Source organism: Heterodontus francisci, chromosome 2 (assembly GCF_036365525.1).
Source record: "Heterodontus francisci isolate sHetFra1 chromosome 2, sHetFra1.hap1, whole genome shotgun sequence".
In the NCBI taxonomy this organism is placed as follows: domain Eukaryota; kingdom Metazoa; phylum Chordata; class Chondrichthyes; order Heterodontiformes; family Heterodontidae; genus Heterodontus; species Heterodontus francisci.
This window is the reverse complement of record NC_090372.1, coordinates 8071313-8094384: the sequence shown is the minus strand read 5'-3', so window position 1 is coordinate 8094384 and position 23072 is coordinate 8071313. Positions and strand designations below refer to the sequence as shown.

General features: G+C 43.1%; 1 protein-coding gene across 1 annotated transcript in view; it reads right to left on the bottom strand.

Annotated features, from left to right (window-relative positions):
- Positions 1 to 1708: 1708 nt before the first annotated feature.
- Positions 1709 to 23072, bottom strand: part of LOC137379133 (uncharacterized) — a 56835-nt gene continuing 35471 nt past the window's right edge. The window contains exons 5-10 of the mRNA XM_068049850.1: positions 22834 to 22927; positions 19161 to 19255; positions 12114 to 12221; positions 9521 to 9582; positions 7704 to 8367; positions 1709 to 3388 (exon numbers count right to left, since the gene is read on the bottom strand). Coding sequence (XP_067905951.1) covers positions 2889 to 3388; positions 7704 to 8367; positions 9521 to 9582; positions 12114 to 12221; positions 19161 to 19255; positions 22834 to 22927 — 1523 coding nt within the window. The 3' untranslated portion in view covers positions 1709 to 2888. The remainder of the gene's footprint in view (positions 3389 to 7703; positions 8368 to 9520; positions 9583 to 12113; positions 12222 to 19160; positions 19256 to 22833; positions 22928 to 23072) is intronic.

Here is a 23072-nt window from a genome sequence, read left to right as displayed (position 1 = left end):
GCTCCGGTTTCCTCCCACAGCCAAAAGACTTGCAGGTTGATAGGTGAATTGGCCATTATAAAAATTGCCACTAGTATAGGTAGGTGGTAGGGGAATATAGGAACAGGTGAGGATGTGGTAGAAATATGGAATTAGTGTAGGATTAGTATAAATGGGTGGTTAATGGTTGGCACAGACTCGGTGGGCTGAAGGGCCTGTTTCAGTGCTGTATATCTAAATCTAAAAATCTAAATATCCTTCTATTCCTTTCTCCCTCGTGTGCTTATCTAGCTCACTTTAAATGTATCAATGCTGTCCACCTCAACCACTTCCTGGAATAGCAAGTTCCACATTCTCACCACTCTCTGGGTAAAGAAGTTTTTCCTGCATTCCCTATTGGATTTATTACTGACTATATTTATGGCCTCAATTCTGGTCTTGCCCACAAGTGGAAACATCTTCTCCACATTTACCCTATTAAGTCCTTTCATTATCTCTATCAGGCCACCCCTCGGTCTTTTTTCTAGAGAAAGGAATATCAGCCTATTCAATCTTTCCTGATAGGTTCTAACTTTTCAGTTCTTGTATCATCCTAGTAAATCTTTTTTTCACCTTCTCCAGTGCCTCTATACCCTTTTTATAATATGGACACCAGAACTGTGCTACAATACTCCAAGTGTGGTCTAATCAGGGTTCTATCTATATTAAACATAACTTTTCTGCTCTTCAATTCTATCTCTCTAGAAATGAACCCTAGTGCTTTGTTTTTTAATGGCCTTATTAACATGTGTTGCTGCTTTTATTGAGTAATTGATCCTTCTTATTTACAGGTCTTTAAGTACAATACATTGCTTCATTTTTTTCTCCTCCTCAGTTCAATCTTTGTGATGCTCTGCATTATAGACCTTGGCATTTCACACGGGTTTCTCAATTCAAAAATGAGTTTTTTCTAAACTTGAGTGATATTTCTCCTTTTTTATGTTGGTGTCACTTGCCATAGAAGACAGCTATCTCCTCGTTTCCTCATAAGTAGCTAGCATTAAGTAAAACCAAATGTAAAACAAGAACTTTTTGACATGTGGTTTTACTTTTCTCTTACAAAACAAAAACCTGGATTTTAAAGACTCTGTATCTAGGGGCCCAATTTCCATCAAAATGAGTTATGGAAAGCCAAAACTGTGTTTTTAAATGTGTGCATAAAGAAACCTCATACTTATACAAGTCACACATAAACAGATCTAACAATAAAATATTCTTTCTTTCTTCTTTGGCTCCTTGTCTCGAGAGACAATGGGTAAGCGCCTGGAGGTGGTCAGTGGTTTATGAAGCAGTGCCTGGAGTGGCTATAAAGGCCAATTCTAGAGTGACAGACTCTTCCACAGGTGCTGCAGATAAAATTGGTTGTCGGGGCTGTTACACAGTTGGCTCTCTCCTTGCGCTTCAGACTTTTTTCCTGCCAACTGCTAAGTCTCTTCGACTCGCCACACTTTAGCCCCGCCTTTATGGCTGCCCGCCAGCTCTGACGATCGCTGGCAACTGACTCCCACGACTTGTAATCAGTGTCACAGGACGTCATGTCATGTTTGCAGACGTCTTTAAAGCAGAGACAAGGACGGCCGGTGGGTCTGATACCAGTGACGAGCTCGCTGTACAATGTGTCTTTGGGGATCTTGGCCCCCACCCCCAATAAAATATATATCAATATAAAACAGATATATACAAATCCCTTTGAATGCACATTTATTCTTTGTTTCAATTTTTTTACAGTAATACATAGTCAAATCTCTCTAGTTATATTCAGCCTTTTATGTCCATCCTAAACTATTGTATATAAGGGACACTTGGGCCTGAATTTTACCCCGCAGGTGTTGGGACCCTGACGTCAGGGGGAAAAGCGGGTTCCGAGCCCGCATTTGTCGGCAGCGGGACCAGTTTGGCGATTTTACCACAGGCGGCCTCCTAATTCTGCCCTTTATTTCAATAAAAGTTTTTGTTGGTGTACGAAAATAAAAGCATGATTAGTATAACCTTTTCCAGCAGATGGACCCATAATTCACATAATAATCACACCAATCTACTCTGTACATTCACTTCAGACTTTTTCAATAGTGGTGGGAGATTCCCAAACTGCTAAGTCTCACGCCACTCAGCAAAAAATCCTGCAGTTCCCCTTTCTCCATGTGGAAAAGGTTGGTGATTGAATTATCCAAATCTTTCAAAGTTGCACATGTATTAATGCTTTTCTTGGTATGAGCTACATCTTTCACTGAAGTACTTTCCTATTTTGGTCATGAAAATTTTGCATAAAGAGGAATACTTGTAAAAACTGAGCATCCCTGATTTTAATCACTCCACCATTGGTGGCTGTGCCATCAACTGCCTGGGCCCTAAGCTCTGGAATTCCCTCCCTAAACCTCTCCACCTCTCCACCTCTCTTTCCTCCTTTAAGACCCTACTTAAAACCTACCTCTTTGACCAAGCTTTTGTGACAGACCTGTCCTAATATCTCTTTATGTGGCTCCACGTCCAATTCTGTTTGATAATGTCCTTGTGAAGCGCCTCGCGACATTTTACAACATTAAAGGCACTATTTAAATTCAAGTTGTTGTTGAAGTATGACCTGCAATCTTTTAATGTTCTACTGTCCTCCTGTATTGTAAACAAAACTCTCTGCCGTTGACATTGTTAACATCTCCTTGAGGCTGAAATTAATTCCAAACTGGCTTCAAAATAGCAGAAAAGGCATCATTTTGGTGAACATATAAAAAAACTAACAAAACAATTTCCTTAGCCTCCTGTATGTAGAAGTAATAAGCCTCTCCCAGAATATTAGTGTACAATCTTTGGTTATGTCTATTGTTACTTTCAAAAGACATGTATAGTTCTGAACTTCAATGAAGCATTTCAAGTTACTCATCAGTCTCTTCTTTGCTGGGTAAATGTTCAGATTTTCCATCTTCTTGTACGGGAATGAACGTACTTTCTTTGGGATTCTCCCAACTTTCCTGCCTGACTGTTTTATTGGCGAAGCTCAGATTTCCTTCCAAGCTTTCCTTGCTGCTTTGCTCTGGGATTGGAAAGTTCACCTCATGGCCATGAATGCTGTTTTGTTCTTCTTGGACAGGGATGCACACAGTTTCCTTGAAGTGTTGTTCTTGCACAGGGAATCCTATGTCTGTCACAAAGTCACACTCGCTGCCTGGTTTCTCCTCTCTCCTGGGGAATCTATCATTTTCTCTGCAGTTTTCTCTCCTTGTGGAAAAGTCGGCTCTGTCATTCACGTCTTCTCTGCTGTCCTGTTCTGCAGTGGGATTCATTTTGACAATTACGTTGAAAATAACCGAACCACCAACACTCAACACCGACTGGCCACTGGAATTGTATGTCGCATTACTGCCACAAAAAAAACCTAATGAATTAAGTGAAAAAAAAGTTTAATAAAGTGTTTTACAGACTTATTTTTTAGTTTCAAATACTTGAATCACTGAATTGGTGTCCTGCTGCAAACATGGGAGAAAATTTCAGTAATTTAGAAGTGGCAAACATTTGGAAAAGTATAATATATTTAGTTATGACATATTGATAAGAGCTGTGTGTATGACTTCAGAGAATAAAAATACAAAGAATAAACTGCATTGTGGAATTGAGAGAATCCACTGAAAGGGAAATAACTGCAAAGAAATTCGACAATTTTAGAAATGGACATTTGGTAAATAATGCACTCCATTGATAGCAAGACCTGGGCCAAAATGAGTTAAGAGGTAATGATAAGAAGTATAGATGATAAAAAAGCAAGCATTAAGCATTTTGCCAGTTGTAACTGTTGGAGAAGCAATGACAACAATGAGATTGTGAATTACTTCAGTCCACTGTGTTGGTAGTGGGAAATAGATTCTGTGTGCTAAACTTCGACTAAAGTTGATACCTGCATAATTTCTGATTAAGAGATGAGTCAGCCATATTGCTGAGCTTATACATTGGATGCCCAAAGTGTTCTTTACATCCATAGAATTTGGGTTTTGCAGCTGAGGTGGCAACTGTAGCAGTAGTGAATCCGGAGTAGACACCAGATTTCTGCAGCAGTGGGAGTGATTCTCAAGCAGCTGTTTTTGACAGATTGTGCTATATATACACATGGCATAATAGAGACTCCACTCAATGATCCTCTCGCCAAGGAAGATGAACAGCAGAAACCACAGGAGTGGGCAACCAAAGATGCCAGATAGAGCCAACGACTTACTGCCCCTGACATCCTGCTGTCAGGTATACTGTCGCAGGTACAGTTACCTGGGCTTTACCAAAGAGCAATGCTTTAGGAAGCTGCAGCTTAATATGGCAGCAGTGACTGAGCTATGCTACCTTCTAAGCTCTGGGATTCCCTCCCGAAGCCTCTCTACCTCTCTCTCCTCCTTCAAGATGCTCCTTAAAATCTACCTCCTTGACCAAGCCTTTCGGCATCTGACCTGATATCTCCTTAAGTGGCTTGGAGTCAAACATTGCCTGATAATGCTCCTGTGAAGTTCCTTGTTCTATTATGTTAAAGGTGCTATATAAATGCAAGTTGTTATTATTTGAGGAGGAGGTATAGAGTTTAAGGGTGACTCCAGGGAGACCGATGCTACAGTCCTCAGTGTTGGCTAGCCACAGACAGACACAAAGTATACAAAATAAAACTGAGCCCAGTAACCACCAGAATTATTATTGAGCTGGGAATGAAAGCAGGTGCCAAGCCCACGTGGGCAATTTTACCAGGACGGCCAGTTAAGAGATTGCCGCCGGCATGGCTGTTCAATTGAGGACAGTGGTCTGCCTCTCAGAGCTGCTGGCCCAATCAGAAGGCTGGCTACCTTGGCAGTGGCACTGATAGAGGCGGCCGAAGCTGAGGCTGCAGGGTGAAGGAGAGGGTGCCTCCATGTTGAGTTGTCCTTAAAGTGCAGGTAAGAAATTTTTTTCATGTGGCGGGGCCAAGCAGGCAGGGTCTGGCGATCGGAGGGATGAACCCTCCAGCGTCGGTGCCAGTGTGGGGGCTGGGGAGTCGCGGCCACTGCCACCAGGAGGCCCCTCCATTGGCCATGGAGTGGCCGGAAAGGAAGGCCCCCCAGCACCCCGGAAGCCTCGATGTATCTGGTGGTCCTCCCACCTGGCAGGGGGCCGACCCGACATCGGTAAAAATGCCGGTGAGGGAGTAAAGTGGCTATTAATTGGCTAGTTAATTGAATTAATTGGCCATCCGCCTCCGGTTGGCGAACGGCCAAGCTACTGTCATTAGTGGTGGCTGTGGCATAGTGGTAACATCCCTAGACTAGTAACCTAGAACCCCAGCCTAACACTCTGGGGACATGGGTTCGAATCCCATCACGACAGAAGGTGAAATTTGAATTCAATTAATAAAAATTCCCGCTTCTGGGAATATCCGGTGGCAGTGGGAAAACATTGGGCTTCCCTCCCGACGCCTCGTCGCTATTTTACAAACCCTCCTGCCTCTAGAGGGGTTATAAAATGTCGGCTACAGTCACTACAATCATTGGGATGTGTTGTATACTTCAAGCATTGCACTGCAAAGAGTCCTAACCAGGAGAAGAAAAACAGAATCCAAAAACAATATAGGTGGAGAGGGAAGCAATGAGAAATAAATAGCTCCAGAAACATTAATGCAACCTGGAAGACTATTGTGAAAGGCGATAATACAAGATATCTGTGATGGCTTTTTAAGGAACCCTCTATCCACATGTATCAAAGATACTGACCCAAAATGGCGCAGTGGTTAGCACCGCAGCCTCACAGCTCCAGCGACCTGGGTTCAATTCTGGGTACTGCCTGTGCGGAGTTTGCAAGTTCTCCCTGTGACCGTGTGGGTTTATGCCGGGTGCTCCGGTTTCCTCCCACAGCCAAAGACTTGCAGATTGATAGGTAAATTGGCCATTATAAATTGCCCCTAGTATAGGTAGGTGGTAGGGAAATTGAGGGAAGGTGGGGATGTGAGAGGGTAATGGGATTAATGTAGGATTAGTATAAATGGGTGGTTGATGGTCGGCACAGACTCGGTGGGCCGAAGGGCCTGTTTCAGTGCTGTATCTCTAAATAAATTAAAAATAAGTAAATAAAAACCTTAGTACTTAACACTGTCAATGCTCATCTTTCAGTCTGGTGCTGCATTAATCTGTCCAACCCCAAAAAGATTCTTGGCAGAATTTTCAAATTAAGGGCATAAACTGAGTGAGGTTTTATGGTGATACACTGTCGCTTGGTACTTGTGCTTTGTTTCAATGTATGACAATTAATATAACAATCCTTCTACATGCTGCCATTTTGAAAGAGGTAAGGATGTTGACTTCAGAATTTCATGGATAACCTATTGGAATTGTGTTGGTCCGAGACCTCCATGAGTTGAGTTGTGTCCCTCTTCTTCCTTGAGTCCTTGTACCAGGATTTACAGCCCCTGGCTTGTCAAACTAGTTCTGGTCTCCATATTATAAAATGGATATAAAGACACTGGAAAAGGTGCAAGGAAGATTTACTGGAATGATAACAGAACTGAGAGGTTACACAAGTCAAGAAAGGCTGAGCTGGCTGGGTCACTATTCTCAAGAAGACAGAAGAGAGAGGGGTGACCTGAAAGAAGTCTTCAAAGTTGTGAAGGATTAGGGTAGACATGGAAAAGATATTTCCACTTGTGCAGGAGACCAAAACTAGGGGCCAGAAATATGAAATGGTCATCAATAAATCCAATAGGTAACTCGGGAGAAATTTTTTTATCCAGAGAGTGGTAAGAATGTGGAACTTGCTACCACATGGAGTAGTGGAGGCATAGATGCGTTTAAGGGGAAGCTAGATAAGCACATAGGGAAAAAAGGTATAGAAAGATATGTTGATGGGATTTGATGAAGTGGGATGGGAGGAGGCTCGTGTGGAACATAAACATTAGTATGGATCTGTTGGGACGAATGTCCTGTTCCTCTGCTGTAAATACTTTGTACAATTACTTTTCTCACTCACTTGTGCCACATATTTAAAATTTGGTGAGCAAACAGCCTTCGTACTGTAACTGCCTTCTAATTGTAGTACACAGGTGATTTAGAGGATTAGTGCTGCTCTCTTTTTAAATGGATAGCTCATTGTGTGAGAACAATATTTGCGGATAAACCAAGGGCAGTAAATATTCCCAGAAAATGTTAGTAATCCAAAGTTTCCCTGTGAATAGAATATCAATGGAAAATTCTAGGTCAAAACAAAATAAAATGGCACTGTAGGAGAATGAGAAGAAAAAGATATTTTAGTTCTTCATAACAGGCAGTAGATCAAACAAAACTTCCAGGGTAGAACATCCACGGAGAATCAAGTACAAACACTTAACACACTCACACTCATAATAGCAGAGCCCTCAGGGTAAGGGGTCGGTCATTTAGGACTGAAATGAGGAGAAACTTCTTCACGCAGAGGGTTGTGAATCTTTGGAATTCTTAACCCCAGAGAGCTGTGGATGCTCAGTTGTTGAATATATTCAAGACTAAGACCAATAGGTTATTGGACACTAAAGGAATCAAAGGATACGGCGATAGGGCAGGAGAGTGGAGTTGATGTATCAGATTGGCCATGATCTGAATGGTGCAGCAAGCACGAGGAGCCACAGGGCTCACTCCTGTTCCTATTTCTTATGTTCTTATACTACATTCTTTTTTTTAATCAAAGATGTTAATGTGCTTAAGATAAACAGGTTAACTTACCAGATGAAGCTGAATTTCCCGATTTGTGACTGCTTTCATCACCTGGATTTGGGTGTTCAGAACCTGTGTTGTTAGAACTGTGTCCCTCGAGAGCCTCAGATCTCCGACTATAGTTGGAAGAGTTACTTTGATGACTCGTGTGACAATCACACTTTGCAGTATGACCTTTGTCTGAGTGTGTGGAAGACAATGGAGTTATATTATCTGAGACTGGAGTCCTACAAGATGTTTCTGCTTGTCTGTCTCTGATGGGGACTCTCTTGATACTGTTCCTGCTTTCTTGTGTGGATGAATTACTGTGAATTAACTCTTCCACCTTCTCCCCTGAAGGTAAGAGGGGATTAATTGAAGTTCCTGCCCTTGGGTCTTCCAAACACGTTGTGCTGGAGCCTTCCCCTTCATTTCTGATGTAATATTTACCATCTAGATTCTCTCTTGGGATCCTTGGAGAATGTGTGTCACTGCACAGGGACTCAACTCCACAGCAAGGGTTCAAAATGGAGCTACAATCTGGACGCTCTGCAAACACATAGAAGATGGAGCCACTAGTTTGATCGGTTGCCTCCATCAGATTCTTCGATGGTATAAACAGCTCACTCTCTGGATCCCAGTTATGGGTATCACTTGGCAGCTTACCAATCACTGGATCAGCAGGTGGATTTCCCTTGAAAAGCAACAGAAGTTTTTTGGACACCATGATAGGAAGAGCACAAACAAGCTGAAGGAAAGCATTTAATTTGACCAAATCTTTTGTGTATATCAGTGAAACCGCAGCATCCATGCCAGGATTTTCCACTCTCAAAGCATTGAGTTCCCATGTGATAACAGGAGGTCCCTGTGCATACTGAATGAACCCCAACCTAGGAAGGTGGGTCTGAGTTTGGATGGATCCAGAGGGTCGAACAGAAGTCCTGCCCCACTGAAACGTTGTCCCAAAGGAGAGAATCCCACTCTCTCCTCCCCCATCCCTCCCCTTAAAGGTATCATTGAGAGCAAGCTGCTTCTGTGAAGAACTTTACTTTCTTCAGCCGCAGAACATCTCAAATGATCTAAGGTGAATATATACTTCTTATTGTCAGTTTCATGTGCTAACTTACAGTAAAATTAGCTTTCGTATGGAAGTTGCATCACAGATAGTGCATTGCATTGTCAGAAATCAGGGGTTTCAAATCTAAAGCAGACTGAAGGATGAAAGTGTCCTTTCATTGCTAGCTGTAAGTCTCCTCCGTGTAGTTAATTTGGGAGCTCTTCACTCAGATTCCAATAGGTACTGGCATACATACACAAAACTGTCCCTGATTCAGAACAAATTGCAATCCCACTCAGATTAGCTGCAAAATATTGGGCCTGGGAAATGGCACAATATCACGTGGGTACACTAAGGGACTGCTCTTCTGAGATTGAAGCTTGAAGCAGATTCAGTGGACAGAGCACAGGGATACCTGACAGTGCTTAATGCTGACTGAAGTGGAAAATATTCCTTCCTGAGCCTTTAAAACAGAGTTCAAAGTGTTTAGGAGGATTTTTTTGCCACATAATTCACTATGATGACACTAGCAATCCAACAAGATCTCATCCAATGATAAAGAGTTTTTAATCAAGTTTAATTCTTATGCTAAGCTGAAAATTAGTCTGAGAGCCACCATAATAGTTCAGGTCTCTCCATTTAGAACATTTTTAGATGAGTTGGTAATGCATTTCCCTTTAAAGCTCAGTGAATTTGAAAGGTTCTATTATTTTATATTGCCAAAATATCTTGACTGGTTTCTTAGTTCTACAGTTTATTGTATACGCTTTTTTTTTTGTTTTAAACTTACCTCATTTCTCTTTTTCCTGCTAATGCTGCACCAGGCATCAGCAAATCTCTGTTGAATACAATCTGCATGAAAGATAACAAGTTGCTGTAAAATACCAGTTTTCGATACAGTGTCTGAAGCAGCACAGCTGAAATTAATAGCAACTCTTATTTTCTCATAAAACCATTTATACTTTGACACGCACAGAATAAAAAGTGATTCTTAATTTACACAGATTACTACTGGTGCAATAAATTCACTAAACTACCAATGTTTGTGCAATAAACTCAGTAAACTATCACTACTGGTGCAATAAACACGCTGTTGGTAATCTTTGCTGTCATGATGATAGATAAACCATATCTGCTTCTTCCTGGAACAGACGCCCAACCAGTCCCCATCCACCACCATCCTCCTCCGCCTGGCTGAACTTGTTCTCACATTGAACAACTTCTCCTTCAACTCCACGCACTTCCTTCAAATAAAAGGTGTTGTTATGGGTACCCACATGGGTCCTAGTTATGCCTGTCTTTTTGTGGGATATGTCGAGCATTCTTTGTTCCAGTCCTACTCAGGCCCCCTCCCCCAACTCTTTTTCCGGTACATTGATGACTGTATCAGTGCCGTTTCCTGCTCCCGCCCCGAACTAGAAAACTTTATCAACTTTGCTTCCAATTTCCACCCTTCTCTCACCTTTACATGGTCCATCTCTGACACTTCCCTTCCCTTCCTCGACTTCTCTGTCTCATCTCTGGGGATAGGTTGTCTACCAACATCCATTATAAGCCCACCGACTCCCACAGCTACCTCGACTACACTTCTTCACACCCTACCTCCTGTAAGGACTCCATTCCATTCTCCCAGTTTCTCCGTCTACGACGCATCTGCTCTGATGATGCTACCTTCCATGACGGTGCTTCTGATATGACCTCCTTTTTCCTCAACCGAGGATTTCCCCCCACTGTGGTTGACAGGGCCCTCAACCGTGTCCGACCCATTCCCCGCACCTCTACCCTCAACCCTTCCCCTCCCTCCCAGAACCGTGACAGGGTTCCCCTTGTCCTCACTTTTCATCCCACCAGCCTCCATATCCAAAGGATCATCCTCCGCCATTTTCGCCACCTCCAGCGTGATGCCACTACCAGTCGCATCTTCCCCTCCCTTCCCCTGTCAGCATTCCGAAGGGATCGTTTCCTCCGCGGCACCCTGGTCCACTCCTCCATTACCCCCACCACCTCGTCCCCGTCCCAGGGCACCTTCCCCTGCAATCGCAGGAGGTGTAATACCTGCCCATTTACCTCCTCTCTCCTCACTATCCCAGGCCCCAAACACTCCTTTCAGGTGAAGCAGTGATTTACTTGTACTTCTTTCAATGTAGTATACTGTATTCGCTGCTCACAGTGTGGTCTCCTCTACATTGGGGAGACCAAGCGCAGACTGGGTGACCGCTTTGCGGAACATCTCCGCTCAGTCCGCAAGCAGGACCCTGAGCTTCCGGTTGCTTGCCATTTCAACACTCCCCCCTGCTCTCATGCTCACATCTCTGTCCTGGGATAGCTGCAGTGTTCCAGTGAACATCAATGCAAGCTCGAGGAACAGCATCTCATCTACCGATTAGGCACACTACAGCCTGCCGGACTGAACATTGAGTTCAATAATTTCAGAGCATGACAGCCCCCCATTTTACTTTCATTTTTAGTTATTTTTTCTTCCTTGTTTTTACATTCTTTTTTACATTTTTTACAATCTTTTTTTTTGCATTTATTTCATTTCATCTTAGTTTGTTCAGTTTCCTTACCCACCGTTTTTTTTCAGGTTTGCACTTGCTGCTGTTCAATATTCAGTGTATTTACACCTAATCTGTACTAATGCTTTGTCTTTCAACACACCATTAACATATTGTTTGCCTTTGCTCCGTGACCTTTTGGTCAGCTATGTGGCCTGGTCCAATCTACACCTTCTCCTTTGTTATCTCTTGCCCCACCCCCACCTCACTTGTTTATAATCTGTGACTTTTCCAATATTTGTCAGTTCCGAAGAAGGGTCACTGACCCGAAACGTTAACTCTGCTTCTCTTTCCACAGATGCTGCCAGACCTGCTGAGTGATTCCAGCATTTCTTGTTTTTATTTCAGATTTCCAGCATCCGCAGTATTTTGCTTTTATTTTAGGTCAACAATAGAGGTCAGCAAAGACCCGCCTTCCAGACTGAAACCACCTTGTTTCTCCTACAATATATTTCATGGGAATTTCTTTGGAGCTTCTCCCACTCTGTCCTACGTAACTTCAGGGGGAAACCCAGTTTGAATATCTGACCACGTCATGGTTGCAGAGTGGGGACACGCACTGAGGAAATTTCCTGGCAATCAAACATACAAAATCCTCCTCCGCACTGACAAATGTAAGTGCACGCACTTACTATGGAAAATGTAATGGCCGGGAATTTCCTCAGAGCTGTTCGGGGTTCCCACTGAAGTAATTCCGGTGTAGAGGGAGCAGTTCCAAGGAATTTCCCGGCCATTGCCTCGTAATTGCTACAGTTGAAGACACATCGAAAATTAATATTGTTTTAATAACATTACTTTGTATGAAACAAATAAATGATCTCAAAATACCTGTAAGAGTTGTCAGAGCCTTTCTGTTGGATGTTAAAGCCAAGATAAACAAAATAATTATTCCACATCCACATGCAAGGCCCACGGCGATTGCCAGTATGGAGCCAACTATAATAGAAGGATAAGACCCAATCACAGTGAGAGTATAATTGAACATCTGTTACTCCTGCATAGTAATTTCACAGATAAATTAACTAAATTGTCAAGAACACCACAACATTGCAGGTGACAGTGCAATAAATTCTTTTACTGCTGTGCATATCAGATTTAGAGATAAATAACAATAGTCTGATAAAGTACCACCTGAGGTCTTAAGTATGAGAGTGCTCAGAAAGGTCAGATTATTCAGTGGTAATTGAATGGAGAATGCTTCTCCGCGTAGAATAATGAAAATCATGTTATTGTAATTTGCAACAGATAACAAGGCCATGCTAATAGCGTATACATATATTTTGTATCTCACAGATTAATTTTCTGATGCATTTTATAACATCAGAAAGACAGAGAATAAAAATATTGAATAAAAAACTGAGTCCTTCCTGTGCTCTCGACAAACACTAAGGGCAAATTTGTTGTAATTACATCTGGCTTCAGCCTGACGCAGACATATATATTTTAGCAGATCTCTTGCGGCTTTGACAAATTAGACGATGCCCTGTTTTATAATGACGGGAATATTATAATGTATGAGAAACAATGTTATTCATTTGCCAAATTTGAAGCTGTGGTTAATTCTTTCAAGACTAGAAAGTCTAATTACTATAAGTAAACACAGCCTGGAAACGTTCTGAGTTTAATTGTTGTTTGGTCAGGGAACTTTGGAGATTGGTTTTTGCTCACCAGTTTTGGTTACAATTAGATTCTGTAGTCTTAAAGGGGCACACACTTACACTTAACAGAAGAGTAAAATGCCACATAGTATAATGTCCCTGTCCTTGTAAAGCTTCTGACTTAACTGTGAGCTGCACCAACAGAAACTTGGGAGTCCATATAAAATGATAGATCAATGTGCATCAGGCATCGCATTCCAGATGTTGCGTGCTGAAATATTGGGGCACTTTTCAACTTCAGTAACCTGAAGGGGGAGTCTCATGGGGAGTCTCCCAATCGTCTGCCGTAACTTTGGTGAAATCCTGGAGAAATGACTTTCATGGCATTTACGCTGCTTTTTTTGGTATTGCCACAGATTTTCTGCTCAAGTTATCCTTACACTAGTTAGGCCTCAGCTAGAGTATTGTGGACATTTCTGGACACCACACTTCAGGAGGTTAACCAGGATGACAGCACAGATTAGGGATTTCCGTTACATGGAGAGGTTGAATAAACTGTAACTGTTTTCCTTAGAGCACAGAAGATGAAGTGGAGACCTAATAGAGGTATTCAAAGTTGTAAGGAGTTTTGATAGAGCACATAGGGTGCAATTGGAAGGCAGTCCCAGCAGTGGCTTCTTAATTGGACGCCACTGGTAAATGCTGCCCAGGGCCCTGCTACACTCCCACCCCCACCCCCGGCCCCCACCGTGTGGGGTCAGGTCCTGCTTTTGGCAGCAGGACTACTTACCTTCTCGAAAAATTCCTGTCAATTAGTCTGTTGAACAAAGACTTCTTGTTACATTTCCCATATTACCCAGGTCAGAAGATAAACTCCTGTAGTTTTTCTTACGTTGCTTCATGTTTATGCCTTTTTCAATTAATGCAGAGATCTCTCCTGCAATGTATTTCTAAGCCCATGTGTTATCAAATAGTTAAACTAGAATATTCTGTGTGCTTGGAAGCTTCATGATAAAGACGGGCAGTTATTCAAAGATGTGGGGAAGGCACATCCACCACTGCCTAATGAGCTCATTCATGTATATTTCCAAAGAGCATGTATTACATATTCCAGTTTGGTATTATGCTCAGTCACATCATAACTACATAGTTTCACAGCCTGCAGGGATCAAAAGCTAATAGCACAGTATCTAGGCACAGTGGTACTGTAAGAAACTTGGACATTGTAAATTGTATGTAGTATCGTGGTTAGATTAGTTAAATAAATCTTGAATAAAAAGTTGGTATCAATAATGCAAGAACACACGAATTAGGAGCAGGAGTAGGCCATGTGGCCCCTTAAGCCTGCTCCGCCATTCGATAAGATGATGGCTGATCTGATTGTGACCTCGAACTCCACTTTCCTGCCTGCCCCCCCATAACCCTAGACGCCCTTGTCGAACAAAAATCTATCTAACTCAGCCTTGAATATATTCAATGACCCAGCCTCCACTGCTCTCCGGGGAATATTCCACAGACTAACGACCCTCTGGGAGAAAAAAAATCTCCTCATCTCAGTCTTAAATAGGAGACCCCTAATTTTTAAACTGTGTCCTCTAGTTCTAGACTCCCCCACAAACATCCTCTCAGTATCCACCCTGTCGCATCCCCTCAGGATTTTATATCTTTCAAGAAGATCACCTCTCATTCTTCTAAACTCCACTGAGTATAGGCCTGACCTTTTCTCATAAGATAACCCCTTCATCTGAGCTTGAACCTCAGGGTCCAGATTTCTAAAGGTATCAATTGGGTATTAAATACTGAAATTGTGCTTATACAAAATGCTGTCAGATTCAAATTGATCTAAAAGCACAAAAGGACTGAGTCTATCTGAGGTTTCCTCTTTGAGTTGATTAGGGTTTGAGAGGCTTTCAGAGATCAAAGACAGAATTTTATGCAGGGTCAGGCTCTGCCCATGGATCAAAAAGTCAGGGGTAAGCCTGCCTCCGCTGGGTCCGGAAGCTACGCTGTAATTTTGTGTGGTTCAGGCCTTGACTTGACCTCGGGCGGGACTTCTGCCCCTCTGAGACAGGAAGTCCCGCCTCCAAGAGCTGCTGGCCAATCAGCGGGCCAGCAGCTCTTCAGTCACAGCAGCGCCACCAGGATTGGAGGCCACTGCTGGGTCTGCACCCAGCGAGAGGACCAGCAATGGAGGAAGCCCTGGAATGAATGTTAGTGTGTGGGGCCTTGCCGGAGACAATCAGCTGGGCCCCGGGGAGGCAAAGGAGCGGGGGGTCAGTTGAGGTTGGGTGGAGGTGCTCCAATGGGGGCGGCTAATGGTGTTTGGGACAGGGGGCCCTCCGAGTGCCTGATCAGAGGGTGCCACCCACCCCCCCCACTCCCCCACAGCCTGCAAGGAGGCCGCCAGGTTTAACTGGATGGCCTCCAGAGCTGGCGAAGTGCCCTGTCTGCGGCTGGTACTATCCCAGTGGTGGCAGGAAGAGGCCCTTAAGTGGCAATTAATTGGCCTGGGGCGGGCGGGCAGTTTTTCACCTTCCCTGTCGCTTGTAAAATTGCAGCGGGGGGGCAGGAAGGCGACCAGAATGGCACCCCCCCCACCTCCCACTCAATTGTACGTGCACCCCCACCCCGCCTCCAGCCCATTCCCGGGAAGAGGGGTGGGACATAAAACTCCGGCCCAAGAGTTTTCCTGGAATTTCCTGCTCCCATCAAAAAAGGGTCAGGTAGGGACTTGCACCACTGCCTCAACCTCATCATGACTCCACCCCCATTAAACATGGAAGACCGGCTCCAGGTGGGATTCCTACCACCAAGAGGGAGCCTGCTCTTGCTGAGGAGGGAAAGGTGGCAGCCGGAAGCCCACTGCAGGGCTAGAATAGGAGGGGATCAGATCTAAATGGGCAGAAGAGCCTGAAGACAATCAATTTACTGAAGGCCTCGGACAGGACTGAGGATTTAAACGGATGAGTTTGGGACCTTATAGAAGAAAGCGAGGCCACTCCTAGGCCATCTCCATCTAACCAATGAATTAAGCACTAATCCAGAAACTACGCAACTCCTGGTGGTCCCAGGGTTGGCGGCATCTCAGCAATGGCAAGATATGAAGTTGGGTGGCTTACAGGTCCCTTACACTCACCAGTGGGGCAGGTGCAGCTGGATAACAGAAACAAAAAAGGAAGACAGTGAATTCTTCTTCCTGACAGGAGAGTGGGGTTCATGGCAGGTAAGTAGAGGAGAGAACACTCTATACTGAAAATTCTCTGGAGAGCATTCACCTTTAACGCTGTGGAAGTGGAAGTTGCATATCATTTGAATCAAAAAGACGCATCAGTTTCTAATCTGTAATTTCCCATTGCGGTAGCACCTATACCAGCTGTGTAACTGCAAGCCAAACCTCAACACGCTTGTAGAAATGAGCATTGAGGCTGCTCGTGAATAGCCAACCAGGCTCGGTTGGAGGAGCGGGGCACGGAAACTGAGAGATCAGAGTCAGATGCGGTGGGAAGCCTTGCTTCCCAATTTCCCAACTTTTTCCCCTGCTGTCTCTCATTCGAATTGGGAGCAGCATCGCAGAGCATATCCAGGCTGTATTGTAAGTTGTGAAAACAGATTCTTAAAAATGCAATTTGTGCAGCAAATTAAAAAAGCAATCTGTTTATTGCTAACAAACATGGAAATATGAAATGTACTTAAATAAGTTATTTCATAGTTCAGTTATACAGGGCATTGGTGAGACCACATCTGGAGTACTGTGTACAGTACAGGTCTCCTTATTTAAGGAAGGATGTAAATGCGTTGGAGGCAGTACAGAGAAGGTTTACTAGACTAATACCTGGAATGGGCAGGTTGCTTTACGAGGAAAGATTGGACGGGCTCGGCTTGTATCTGCTGGAATTTAGAAGAGTAAGAGGCGACATGATTGAAACATATATGATTCTGAGGGGCCTTAACAGGGTGGATGTGGAAAGGATGTTTTCCCTTGTGGGGGAATCTAGAACTAGGGGGTCACTGTTTAAAAATAAGGGGTTGCCCATTTAAGACAGAGGTGAGGAGAAATTTTTTCTTTCAGAGGGTTGTGAGTCTTTGGAATTCTCTTCCTGAAAAGGCAGTGGAAGCAGAGTCTTTGAATATTTTTAAGGCAGAGATAGAATCATAGAGTTATACAACACAGAAACAGGCCCTTCGGCCCATCGCGACTGTGCAGGCCATCAAGCACCTAACTATTCTAATCCCATTTTCCAGCACTTGGCCCATAGCCTTGTATGCTATGAGGTAGATAGATTCTTGATAAGCAAGGGGTGGAAGGTTATTGGGGGTAGGTGGAAATGTGGAGTAATCAGTTCAGCCATGAACTCATTGAATGGCGGAGCAGGCTCGAAGGGCCGAGTGGCCTACTCCTGCTCCTAATTCGTATATGCGTATGTTCATAATCATATCTCTGGCTATTATCCTGATTTTCCAAAACCTCAGGTTAACAAAGTTTTGAAAAAATATTTATTCTGCAGAAGATATCCAGCAACTCCTGAAATACAGTAATGTCTACCTGAAAAGTTATCGATTTGTGTTACAAGTTATGAATATCAAATTATGCTAACTCTGGTTACCTTGACTGATATCCATTCTCTGTGAACAATCATGCTTGCACTCTCTGTATTGCCTGGTTTCTGCATTCAGCGTGAGTTCTTAATTTCTGACTGAATAATCTCTCCCTGCTGAGTACTCCACTATGAAGTGATTTTTTTTTTCTTTTTTATTCATTCTTGGGATGTGAACGTCACTAGCTAGGCCACTATTTATTATCCATTCCTAATTGCCCTTGAGAAGGTGAGCTGCCTTCTTGAACTGCTACAATCCATGTGGTGTAGGTACACCAACGGTGCTGCTAGGGATGAAGTTCCAGGATTCTGACCCAGCGACACTGAAGAAACTGCAATATAGTTCCAAGTCAGGATGGTCTGTGACTTGCAGGTGGTGGTGTTCCCATGCAACTGCTGTCCTTTTACTTCTAAGGATACAGATTGCGGGTTTGGAAGGTGCTGTCAAAGAAACCTTGGTGAGTTGCTGCAGTGCATCTTGTAGATGGTACACACTGCTGCCACTGTGCGCCGGTGGTGGAGGGAGTGAATGCTTAAGGTGGTGAATGGGGTGCTGATCAAGCGGGCTGCTTTGTCCTGGATGGTGTTGAACTTCTTGAGTGTTGTTGGAGCTGTACTCATCCAGGCAAATGGAGGGTATGCCATAACACTCCTGATTTGTACCTTGTACATGGTGGAGTCAGGAGGTGAGTTACTCACCACAGAATTTCCATCCTCTGACCTGTTATTGTAGCCATAGTATTTATATGGCTGGCCCAGTTAAGTTTCTGGTCAATGGTAACCCCAAGGATGTTGATAGTGGGTGATTCAGCGATGGTAATGCCATTGAATGTCAAGGGGAGATGGTTAGATTCTCTCTTGTTTGAGAAGATCATTGCCCAACTGGCACTTGTGCGGCGCGAATGTTACTTGCTGCTTATCAGCCCAAGCATGAATGTTGCCCAGCTCTTGCTGCATGTGCTTCAGTATCTAGGAGTCCGAAATGGTATTGAACACTGTGCAATCATCAGTGAACATCCCCACTTCTAACATTATGTTTGAGGGAAGGTCACTGATGAAACAGCTGGAGATGGTTGGGCTCAGGAAACTACCCTGAGGAACTCCTGCAGTAATGTCCTGGGACTGAGCTGATTGGCCTAAAACAACCACAACCATCTTCACCTGATCTGGTTTTACTTGCAACACAGTAAAATATGGGGCTTGTTTCTTAACAATTTTTCTAAATTTGCTATGTGTACTGTTGCCAGCAAGTCAGTTGATCTTAGTATTGATCTACTCGTCATTTGTGATTGTGAACAATATATTAGAGAGCAGCAATATGTTGAAAGACAGAAGCAGCCCCTTTAAATTACAGGAAGCACTCTGCTCTTTTAAGATATGTGTTGAATTTCTTGCTAACTTAATGGAAATTTCTTCAATGATTGAACGACTTGTAAAGTTTAAATGGTAAAGGCAACATGGCAGAAATCTCAGAATTGTTCTGATGAAAGGTTAACTCTGTCCCTCCCGTCGCAGATGCTGCCTGACCAGCTGAGTGTGTTCCAGAGCATTTTCTGTTCTTGACTCAGAAGATTGTTTTGGTATAGATAAGTGAGATCAATGAAGGCTCAAGGTAAATATTACAATACAGAACTCCCAAGGGTATTTATAATTGTGTCACATAAATCTTGAATCCACTTTACCTGAACTGGGTGATGCTGATGCACCAACATTGATGCACACAGCATCAGAGGTAGCATTACCAGGTACTTTTTCCTTCAGTCTAAGGGCTGTGCAACTGTAGAAAATGAAATACAGTACAAATATTAAAAAAGACTTGCATTTTATAGCACTTTTCATGACTTCAGGATGTTCCAAAGTGCTTTACAGCCAATTAAGTACTTTTGAAGTGTAGTCACTGTTATAATGTATGAAACGTGGCAACCTATTAGTGCACAGCAAGCTCCCACAAACAGCAATGTGATATTGACCAGATAATTTGTCTTAGTGATGTAGATTGAGGAATTAATATTGGTCAGGATAAAGAAAAACAACTTCCATTTATATAGCACCTTTTACAACCTCAGGATATCCCAAAGTGTTTCACAGCCAATGACATATGTCTGAAGTGTAATCACTGTTGTAATGTAGGGAAATACAGCTTCAAATTTGCATTGGCTAGGCCACAGTTAGAATACAGTGTGTCAGATTCAAATGTGCATTCGAACAAGGCAGAGGCTTGACTGTCACCACTGCTTATTCCATAGATAAAATTAGGTTGCCTAGAATATACGTTGTAACCAGTTATCCTTTTGACATGGTGAAAAATAAACTTTTCTTGTTCCAAAGCATATCAAACTGACCCCAAATAGTTGTTAGACACAACTTACCAAGTAAAACAACTAGCAATCCATAGCTTTATACATGTAGAATGTGTAAAACTTTATTATCTGAGCCTCATTTGTTTGCCTGTCTCCATGGAATAGGCAGCCAACCCTTGATCATTGACATACTTCAGGATGGTAGCAAACTGTGAATTACTCTAAAGATGGAAGAAATGCCAGTTACTGCTAACTGATGGCTTTTGCTTGTCAGTTAACTGTTGTCTACTTCTCTATTAAACGTAATCCTGAGAGGAAAGTATTGCTCTGAGTGAGGGCGTAACTGAAAACTTAGAAAAGGAGACCAAAATGTGGAACTTTTAACATTATCATCATCTTGTGCCTTCCACACAGTCAGGAAGTGATCAGACTGATGGAAGTGTCGTGGCAAGTACAATTGTGACAGATTCTCAGAATGCAATAGCACAGCAGAGGTACCATCCACCAGCACAGTCTGTGAAAGGATTGCCCCAAGGCAAGTCCACTATGTCCTGAGACAACTCACAAAATCACTTGACCAGCAACAAATGCCCACTGATGCTGAGAGGGTGTCGTAACAGTAGCGATGTACAGGAAACTTGTAGACCAGTTATACTACCAATTTTGTTTGATGCACAACCCATACAGATGTGCATTAGCATTAACCCTTTAGGATATCCATGGAGATAGGGTTGGAGGCTGGTGGTAACGGCTCCCTGATGCATTCCCGCTTCCGAGGGACAATCCCAGGGTTGGGCTGAGACCAGGGTCGGCGGCCTACTCCATGGAGACAGGCAACCAATTGAGGCCCTACTTAGGGGCCATTCTACGCCGGTGCAAGTATTTTCCTGCCGTCAGCGACCCCTCACTGTGTATGCAGGCTGCCAGCTCAGAGGAGGCAGCCTCCCAGCAACAGACCAGAAGGTGGGGGGGTGGGAAGGGGACAGAGGCTTCATGCCCCAATGATGGGGCTGTGGGGATCAAAGGCTGCAACCCTGTCTGTGACTACTCCTGCGGAGGGGTTTCCCCTCCAGCCCAACAGGCTTCAGACCTCTTATTTGTTGACTTCTCTGAAGGCAACTGAGGGTGCCTCCATATTGATTCTGCAGTGACTTATTAATTGGCCGCCTCCAGGAAGATCGTGACCAATGTCCCACCATGGCCACTTCTGGGTTCCCAACCAGGAATTGAGGCCAATGTCGGGATCATGACCCAACCGGGGAAAATCCAGCCCCAAGAGTCTGCAATCTGACTGTGAACTGCAGTGTGGCAAGAGGTGCAAGACCAACCCTAAGAAATTGTCTTAACATTGCTTTGGTTTCATATTGGGAGGGATATGACTTTATTGATAAAGTGTCTGAATGTTAGCGAGAGAACTAATATGAACTATTTTCTTGAAAAGTTAACCATTAACTGGCAATGATACATTGGTGAGAGGAACTCTATATTGTCCATGCATGGGGAGAGCATGACACATCTCAGACCAATACCTATAGCATAGAAGTCTCTTAATGCTTTAGAGTAATGCAGCAGTAGCAGGAATGATTGTTGCTGTCAGAGTATTGTTGAGACATATTGACAGGTGCAGAGGAAAGAACAAGGACATGTCTCATGTTCCTCAAGCTGCTCCCAGTCTCAGTTGGCCGACTCAATGCAGATCAGGGGTAGAGTTTCCAATTTGGGCACAGTTGGTGATCTGAGTGTAAATTAGGCCCAAAATTGCACTAGTTTTGAAAAGTTTTTTTTCCCCGAGTTTTTGCTCAAACATATTTGCACATCAGCAAATGCAAAATCTGACATGAACCAGTGCAATTGGGAAATATTGTAAAATGCAATTTAAAAAAAATGTTCCTTTAACAAATATTCCTTGATGTATGGTAACTTGGTGCAGTTTGATTAATACAGCTGAAAATGGGTTTATCACAAAAAAAGCATTTTTAATCTGAGTGTCAATCCACTACCTGTAAATTACCCAATTTTTAAAAACTGAAAATGACTTTTACAACATATACTGAGCTATTTGCTAGTTATATTGGGGTGTAATAGTCTTTGAGCTGGTGCAACGCTTTGAAAACATGCCTATTAGTGTCCTTGTGCCTAAAAGATCTAGTTTAACTTTTGGAACCTCTTTGAAAGCCTGCGAATGAGTGCAATGAGTGAAAACTCCCAATGGATGTGGCCAATTTTGAGGACAGCTCCAGCTTCTAGCACAATGTTTTTTAAACTAAAAATTCTGGAAACTTGACTTGCACTGCATGCGATTTCCATTTAAAATTCTGCAATCATTTGCGCCGATTACACCACTTTCAGACAAATTGCGGAAGCTCGAGCGCATGAAGTGCTACCTTTATAATTGAATTGTGACATTTCCCTTACTTCTCCATATCTAAAACCACATGGGATATTCCATACTTTGAGCAGGTGGTCCTACTTCACTCTCATGGAACCGTCTGGATGGGCAATATGCTGATGAGGCCTTAGGTCCAATTTTGGGTGAGCCTCAAGCCTCTGGCTCCACCTATTCTAGGCTTGAAACAAATTTCCAACCCCTTGCAGTCTATCCGCACTAGAAACTGGCAAAACCCGTTTGAATCATGACAGCCCATTACCCATAAACCAAATGTCACAATGTTCCTCATAAATTATGTTTGTTCGAAATGTAAAGATTTAGGCAGGTAAATTGGTATCAAGTTATTTGAAAAGATACTTTTCATAATGTGAAACATGCTGAAGATATATTCATTTTTTTATAATGTTGTGAGGAAGGTGCTATGACATAAGTACATAAACTGTTACAGAGGTATTTCTCAACATATGTTAGAAGGATGTGTTGATGAGGTCAGATGAGGAGGAGTAGAGGAGGCTCGTGAGGAGCATAAATACCAGCACGGATCTACTGGCCAAATGGCCTGTTTCTGTACTGTAACTACTTTGTAATAGATATTAAACAACAACTCATTCAACTCTGTAAATTAGCACACCATGCCATTATGATTCACATGAGTTGAAAACTTACTTGGTCCTCGGTTTACACTTCACTGTAAGTGAGGTCTCATTTGAAAAGTACATTGGAGGACATGGCCCACATCTAGTATCAGATTTCCTGTTTGCTGTGGAAGATAATAATAGTCGATTAGAAAATGGAATGCAAGGAAAATTTTAAAGAGAACATCAGTGGCTGAAGACTGTTAGTTTTTCTTATCATTTGTTTACAGGGTGTGGGTGTTGCTGGCAAGGCCAGCCTTTATTGCCCAT